We start from the raw sequence: 7,338 nt of genomic DNA on the forward strand, positions 1-7,338 counted from the left end.
CGACCCGACCCCAGCTGGAGGAGCTCTCTTTGCTCCCGTGTGAAACACAATAAAGGTCGCTGCTGCTGGGATCTCCTGATATCTGCCTGCCCTCCTCTCCCGGGATGGTTTGCTTCTGTGCATCCGAAGGTCTTCCAGCCGCCGTTTTCTCTCCTGGCATGCGTGCTCCCCAGGCACCCGGCGTGCCCAGCTGCCTCCTGCAGCCCACAGTCCACATTGTGCTCCTCTGACCTCGAACACTCAGCCCCCGCTCTTCCTCCCGACGACCACCCACGCCGAGGGGGCGACCCTTGGGCAATGGTTTAGGGAACGTGGAGGTTCAAGCCCACCAAGAATTCACCAGCGCCGTGGTTTGGACTGTCCCGGGGAGGGTACACACGGCCCCGCGGAGATCCCCGTGTCCCGGGCACAAAAGGCAGGGGAAATGCGCCCTAAAGCCCTCTCAGGTGCCGGTTCCCGTCAGATGCGCTTTCCGCTGTGGGAGCCGGCAGCCGGGGACTGAGACGTTGCCCCGCCGCCCCGCAGCACCGAGGGCGCTCACGGCGGCGGGGCACGGGTCGCGGGATGCGGGGCGCGGGCCAGCCCCGCCGCGCCACCCCCGGCCCGGCCGCTGCCCCACGGTCTCCCGGCAACCTGACCCGGCCCCCACGCCTGCCCCGCCCCGACCGGCCGCTCCGCCCCGTGACGCGTCGGTCGCGGCGCGGGCCATTGGTCGGGGCGGGTGACGCGCGGCAGGGCGGGGCTCGCGGGTGACACGTCGGACGGCGGCGCCGCCAGCGGCAGCCGGCCCCGGTCGCGGTCCCGTCCCGGCCATGCGGCTGTCGCTGGTGTTGTCGGTGCTGCGGCCCGCCGGGCCCGTCGCCATCGGCGTCTCGCTGGGCTTCACCCTCAGCCTGCTCAGCGTCACTTGGGTGGAGGAACCCTGCGGGCCGCCGCCGCGCCCCGCCACCCGCCCGCACCCCGACGGCGGCCCCGCGCCGCCCCCCGGCCCCGCCAACGGCAACGCGGCGCGCAGGCCCAACGCCGTGCCCGCCGCGCTGGGCGCTGACAACTGGGAGCCCCGCGTCGTGCCCTACCGCCCACCCAGCCCCGGCAGGGCCGCCAAGAAGGCCGTCAGGTGCGGGGGGGCCGGGCCGGGCCGGGCCGGGGGACCTGGGCCGCCGCTCACCGGGGTTTATCTGGGGGTAGCTGCGGGCGAGCTTTAAGTGCGTGCCTTGCTGGGCCTGGGGGACTTTAAAGAAGGGGGCTTTACAGAAGTCTCAGCGGTATGCTTTTACCTCCTTCCGTCCACCTAGGGCTGCAGATGGGATTTTCTCACTGAGAGTGCCTTTCCCAGCTGTTTCATTTTCTCTGTTCCCGACTTCACCTTACCCACAGCTCGCAGCGAGGAGCCTCCTGCCCATGCTGGTGGGCGCTGTGGAAGATGCCTGCTGCAGCACGTGCTGCCGGGCACCCTGCCACGGTTCCCTCCTGTCTGAGCAGGGACCCCTCCCGTGGTGGCATGTCCCCACCCAGTGCTGCAAACGCCAGCCTACTCCGGAGTCGGCTGCAGCCCCGTCCCAGCGTCCCCTGGATGACAGGGAACAGGCAGTGAAAGGGCCTCCTTGTCCTGGCGAGGTGGTGGGCGGATGAAGGGGGCTGAATGGGGCCACTGTGTACCAGGCAGCGGCTGGGGGACGTGATGGGGGGGGGGGGGGGGGTCGCTTCCTGCTACTGCGCCAGACTGGGAGAATTAAACCTGAAAGTTATTGTGAGTGCGACAGCTGGGGGCCGTGGTGGGGCGGGGGACACAACCACCCCCTTGCTGGCTTCAGCATCCTGTGTGGGGCCTGGCTTCCCCGGGTTGGTGGGGGGGCAGCACAGGCTCTCCTGCCTGCCTGCTTTAGAGTAGTATGACTGGCAGGGATAGCAGGAAGGTGCTTCCCAGTTCCCAGACCTGGCTGGTGTGTCCGGTGGGTCATGTCTCTGCTAGTGCTGGATTGTGCAGCCCTGTTTCCTGCTTTTAGCTGTGCTCAGCCTTTTGAGAGCATCTGTTTTGAGCTGGACTGGCCAGCATATGGAAAGGTAGTGTCCCCCTTAGTCTCTAGTTGACAGGGGACCTCAGCAAAGTGCTATGTAGTGCCCCTGACACAGGTGTAGTGGCAACTGGTAGCACTGGGGTGATGTGTGCGTGGCTGAAGCCTGAGACCATTTCCTGTAGAGGAGCCGAGGTCGGTGCCAGTGGTTACAACAGGGAGGTGCAAGTGGGGGTGGGTTGCAGTGCCCTAGGGGCCATACGTTGTTTTCTTCTTGCAGGACCCGGTACATTAGCACAGAGCTGGGGATGCGGCAGCGGCTCTTCGTGGGTGTGCTGACCTCCAAGAGCACACTGAACACACTGGGGGTGGCTGTCAACCGCACCCTGGCCCACCGCCTGGAGCGCCTGGTGTACTTCACAGGCACACGGGGCCGCAAGGTGCCCCATGGCATGACGGTGGTGACGCACAGTGACGAGCGGCCCATCTGGAACATGTACCAGACTGTCAGGTACCTTCTGGACCACTACGTGAATGATTTCGACTGGTTCTTCCTGGTACAGGATGATACCTACACGGAGGCACACCGCATCAGCCGCCTGGTTGCCCACCTCAGCATTGACACCCACCTCTACCTGGGTCGTCCTGAGGAGTTCATCGGTGGGGACACTGAGGGACGTTATTGCTATGGAGGGTTTGGCTACTTGCTATCCCGCAGCCTCCTCCTGCTCCTGCAGCAGCACCTGGAGAGCTGCCGCAATGACATCCTCAGTGCCCGGCCTGATGAGTGGCTGGGCCGCTGCATCATTGACTACACAGGTGTCAGCTGTGCTGAGGAACATGAGGTAGGTCCTGCAGAAGAGATGACTGGATTCTGGCCCAGTGTTTTCCCTCCTCCCTGTGGGCTCTCTCAAAACTGGGAGGACTAGCTGTTTGTACCCTGACATCCTTTGAGATTGCTGTGCTGGCATCTGGTGGTGTGGGAGTACAGGTTGGGGCTGGCTGTGACTTATCTCTCCTGGCTGGCACAGGGTCTGCATTACCACTATTTTGAGCTGGGGAAGAACGCAGACCCTGAACGGGAGACTGACCTCCGTTTCCAGAGCGCCTTCACTGTCCACCCTGTGCTGGATCCCCTCCAGATGTACCGGCTGCACAAGTACTTTGCACAGGTGGAGCTTGAGAGAACCTATCAGGAGATCCAGCAGCTCCAGGTGAGACCTGGCTTGTCTGGGAGGGTCTTGGTTCTGTTTGTTATCCCTGTGAGCCTTCTGGCTTCTCTGGGTTTCTCCCCTCATCCTGCTGTTAGACAGGATCAGCTGAGCTCATGTGGATACAGAGGCAGTGGTGCTGTCTGGAAAGCAGCTTTGAACCTAGATGGGTCCTGAAGATGCAGTGGTGGTTCAGGGTGATGAAGCTGGAAGGGTGCAGAGGTCTGTCACGAAGGCTGAACAGGGTAGGGGAGAAAACCTGAGGTGCTGGACAGGAGTCTGGTTGAGGGCAGAGGTTTTCTGGCACTGCTTTTTGACCCAGCTCTGGCTAATCTCTGAGTATTAGAAATCAGCTTGAGTGCTGCCAGAGCTGGAAGATCTGCTTGCACCTGCCTTGGCTCTCACTCCTCCATCTCTTCTCTTGCAGATGGAGATTCAGAACGCCAGCAGCCTGTCTGTGGATGGGGACCATGTCGCCACATGGCCTATTGGCATCCCACCCCCATTCCAGCCTAAAACCCGCTTTGAGGTGCTGCGCTGGGACTACTTCACAGAGGAGCAAGTCTATGCCTGTGTGGATGGCTCCCCCAAGTGTGAACTGCATGGTGTGGATCTGGCAGATGTGGCCGATGTGGTGGCCACAGCCATGGAGGAGCTGAACCGCAAGTACCAGCCAGTGCTCCATGTTCGCAAGCAGCAGCTGGTGAACGGGTACCGGCGCTTCGACCCCACACGTGGCATGGAGTACACGCTGGACCTTCAGGTGGAGGTGGTCACCCAGAAGGGGCACAGCCGCTCTGTCACTAAGCGAGTGCACCTGGTGCGGCCCCTCAGTGAGGTGGAGATCATTCCCATGCCATATGTGACAGAGGCCAGTCGCATCAACGTCATCCTGCCACTAACGGCCCATGACCGGGACTACGCTGCTCACTTTCTGGAGGCTTACGCAGCAGCGGCTTTTGAGAGCAGTGAGAATGCAGTGCTCACCTTCCTCTTCATCTATGACCCCTTTGAGGCCCAGCAGGTCACCCAGAATGACATCTTTGCCTCTGTGAAGTCCCAGATCACTGAGTATGAGCGCAAATATGCAGAGGTAAAGATCCCCTGGATCAGTGTTAAGACAGATGCACCCTCCCAAATCAAGGTCATGGACATTATCTCCAAGAAGCATCCTGTGGACACACTTTTCTTTGTGGCTGGCGTGGGGACAGAGGTCACCACTGACTTCCTTAACCGCTGCCGGATGAACACCATAAACAACTGGCAGGTTTTCTTCCCCATCCACTTCCAGGGCTACAACCCAGCCATTGCTTACCACAACCAGGTGCCACCCACCACGTTGGACCTGCTGAGGGACATGGGGCGCTTTGACCGTGACGTCTTCCATGAAGCCTGCTTCTACAATGCCGACTACATGGCAGCACGCACCCGCATGGCAGGGGACGTTCAGGAGAATGAGGACATCCTGGAGACCCTGGACATCTACGACATGTTCATCAAGTACTCCAATCTCCATGTCTTCCGGGCTGTAGAGCCTGCCCTGCTGCAGCACTACCGGCACCAGGCCTGCAACCCCCGGCTCAGTGAGGACATCTACCACCGCTGTGTGCAGAGCAGCCTGGAGGGTGTAGGCTCTCGCTCCCAGCTGGCCATGGTCCTTTTTGAGCAGGAGCAGGGAAACAGCACCTGAACCCTGGATGGTGGAGGGGCTGGCCCTGCCATGTTATGCCTGCCTGCCCACTCCACTTCTTCTTCTGCCCAAATCTGTCTTCCTTCTGCAGTGGCTGCAGAGATTGCTGGTGTCCAAGCTCGTGACTTGCCCCACTGGGGCTCCCCAGGCCGGGGTCTGCCAGCCCAGGCTGCCTGGGTATTTCTCAAGCAGCCATGGCTGTGCAGACCCCGGGCAAGATGGGGTCAGAGTCACTGAGCTATAAGCTGGAACACCTGGCTCCTCAGTCAAAGCTGGTGGCTGCTCATCCCATCCCTCTGTCTTGGCCCTGCTGCTGAGCACTGGGGAGATGGGCTGCCCTGTCTCTTGCTGTCCCCCCTTAACTGGGAGAATGTAGAGCCCAAAGTCTCCCTTCTGCAGGGCTGTGACTGCCACAGGGCCTGGAGTGATCCTTTGTAGTTCCCCCAGTGTCCTGGGACAGGACTGTGCCCCTTGCTCCTTGGAGCACTGGCCTGGTTGTAGAGGGAGGAACACGTCCCTTTGCCTGCCACAAGCTTGGGCAGTGGAATGGGGCACATCCCATCCCAAAAGAGCAATAAGGATGTTGGTTTTGGGGTTTTGCCACTTGGCAATGAGCTGGAGTGCTCCTGGCTGGTTGTAGTGTGAGGAGCGTGGGCCCCTGGGGCCGGTGGTTAGAGGGGGTGCCAGAGGGGATCCTGCTGATTTCACTTACCGTGAGCTGCTCCCCATGGGAACCATGACCCAGGCCGCTTCGGCCTTCGCAGTATTGATAGGACGTCGGAGGTCACAGCCCTCAGACGAGAGCCTCCTGACAGAGGTGGGATCCCTCCCCACTGTGGGGCTGCCCTCAGGGTTGAGGGACATTGTGCCTGACACTGATGGGTGTAGCAGAGGGTTTGGCTGTGCATCTCCTAAGGAGAAAGCGACTGAGGAGCCGCTCTCTGCTCCTGGTTTATATTTAATAGGGGGAAAGGAGGAGGGATGGGGTGCATTTACACTAATAAAATGAAGAGATGTATTGGTGGGTCTGGCTGATTTTCTCATGAGGCAGCTATGTGTGTTCTGCTGAGAGTCTTTGTGGTGGTAGGTGCTGGCTGCTCGTATAACTTCTGTCTGCAACTGGTTGGACAGATTCCTTACAGAGATGCTTCTTTCCCTAAATACCTGCAACATCCTTTACCTGAACAGGGAGATGCCTGCTTCTTCTTAAGGAGGCTGTGGGAGACCAATGCCTTATGGACAGGCTGGCAGATGTTGTGCCAAGCAGACACTTGGAAACACCTGCTTGAACCCCTGCGGGAGTCCTGCACTTCCTCTGATGCTCACGGTCTCTGGGGCTGTCCTGCTGTAACTACCTGCTGTCATCACTGGTGGTGTGGCAGGATGCTGAGCCCCCTGATGTGGGAAGTCCAGTCCAACGTGCTGACTGTCCTGTCTTTCCTGTTGCTGTAAACTTGTGGTTCCATTGGCCCATCCTCCTCAGCCCTGTCTATGGGTGGAAAACCACCAGTAAAGGCCTGGTGCAGCTGTCCTCCCACATCTTCTGTCTCTGTAACAGCCTTTGTGAACTGTGAGTAATGGGGGACTCTTGGCCCATGTCAGAGCAGAGGTTGGCTGCTCAAGTGAGGTGAACTCTGCCTTCCAGGGTCTGGGATCAGCTCTGAAGGAAACTCCCAGAAACTGAATCTGAGCACTGTGTTGGATCAGTGGTGCTTGATCTGTTCTCTCTGCTGGCTCTCACTCTCTTTTCTGTTTTATATCTCAGGGCTTTCTCAGCACTTGTGTTTTCCAGTTCTTAGCTGGGTAGAGCACTGTGGTCCTGTCCTGGACTGTTTCATCACCTACAGCTCCTATTTGCATTATGAGGTGTAGGGACTGTGTCCCCTGCCCATACTGCCTGCCCCAGGCATGATTTTCATGACTTCATGTGCCCTTCCCACCAGCCCTTTACTCACCATGTTTTACTGCTTCATGAAACACGTGTATCAAAGAGACACCCCCAAGAAAATTAACTGAACCTATTCACTATTACTTATCAAGGCTGGTAGTGCTCAGCAAAACTCATGGTGAGCCCCTGGGCTGTGTGGTTTGCCTTTGCCAAGGATACCTCATTCATCTCTTCCTGCTCCAGTCTCTGTATCCATGGTGTAGGAGTGTATATGTTTAAATATAATTTTATTATATTTCAGACAGTAACTGTTAGCTTGTTCTGAGTATTTCTATTTTTGATCTTCCCCGAGCACATCCTTAATTCCCTTCAAGTGGAAATCTGGGGCAGAGGGAGTGAGGCAGATGCAGGTGTATTACAGATACATTTATCCTCTGAAAAGCAGACCAAGTAGTAAGATGTGATTAGGCATTAGAAGAGTGTCCAAATGGTAAAGCGGCTTCAAATCAAGTTGGCTGTGAAAAGAAACTCAGA

The 7,338-nt window shown here is 58.6% G+C and overlaps 1 protein-coding gene across 2 annotated transcripts; it reads left to right on the forward strand.

Annotated features, from left to right (window-relative positions):
- The first annotated feature begins 812 nt into the window (after nucleotides 1–812).
- CHPF (chondroitin polymerizing factor) lies at nucleotides 813–4,993 on the forward strand. 2 transcript variants are annotated; one of them, XM_062498391.1, is made up of 4 exons: nucleotides 813–1,117; nucleotides 2,296–2,860; nucleotides 3,047–3,229; nucleotides 3,654–4,993. In XM_062498391.1, exons 1-4 carry the CDS (start codon nucleotides 813–815, stop codon nucleotides 4,914–4,916), a joined length of 2,316 nt encoding a protein of 771 aa, XP_062354375.1. In that variant the 3' UTR covers nucleotides 4,917–4,993. The 2 variants fall into 2 exon arrangements, with proteins under 2 accessions (XP_062354375.1, XP_062354376.1); XM_062498392.1 differs by lacking the exon at nucleotides 3,047–3,229.
- Nucleotides 4,994–7,338: the final 2,345 nt, after the last annotated feature.

This window comes from Cinclus cinclus, chromosome 9 (genome assembly GCF_963662255.1).
Source record: "Cinclus cinclus chromosome 9, bCinCin1.1, whole genome shotgun sequence".
NCBI lineage: Eukaryota > Metazoa > Chordata > Aves > Passeriformes > Cinclidae > Cinclus > Cinclus cinclus.

What these genes read in the sequence shown, in the direction of transcription:
- CHPF (XM_062498391.1), top strand. Translation starts at nt 813, where the DNA reads ATGCGGCTGTCGCTGGTGTTGTCGGTGCTGCGGCCCGCCGGGCCCGTC. An exon ending in GCCGCCAAGAAGGCCGTCAG is followed by an intron (nt 1,118 to 2,295) that starts GTGCGGGGGGGC and finishes TTCTTCTTGCAG; the next exon opens with GACCCGGTACATTAGCACAG. An exon ending in GCTGTGCTGAGGAACATGAG is followed by an intron (nt 2,861 to 3,046) that starts GTAGGTCCTGCA and finishes TGGCTGGCACAG; the next exon opens with GGTCTGCATTACCACTATTT.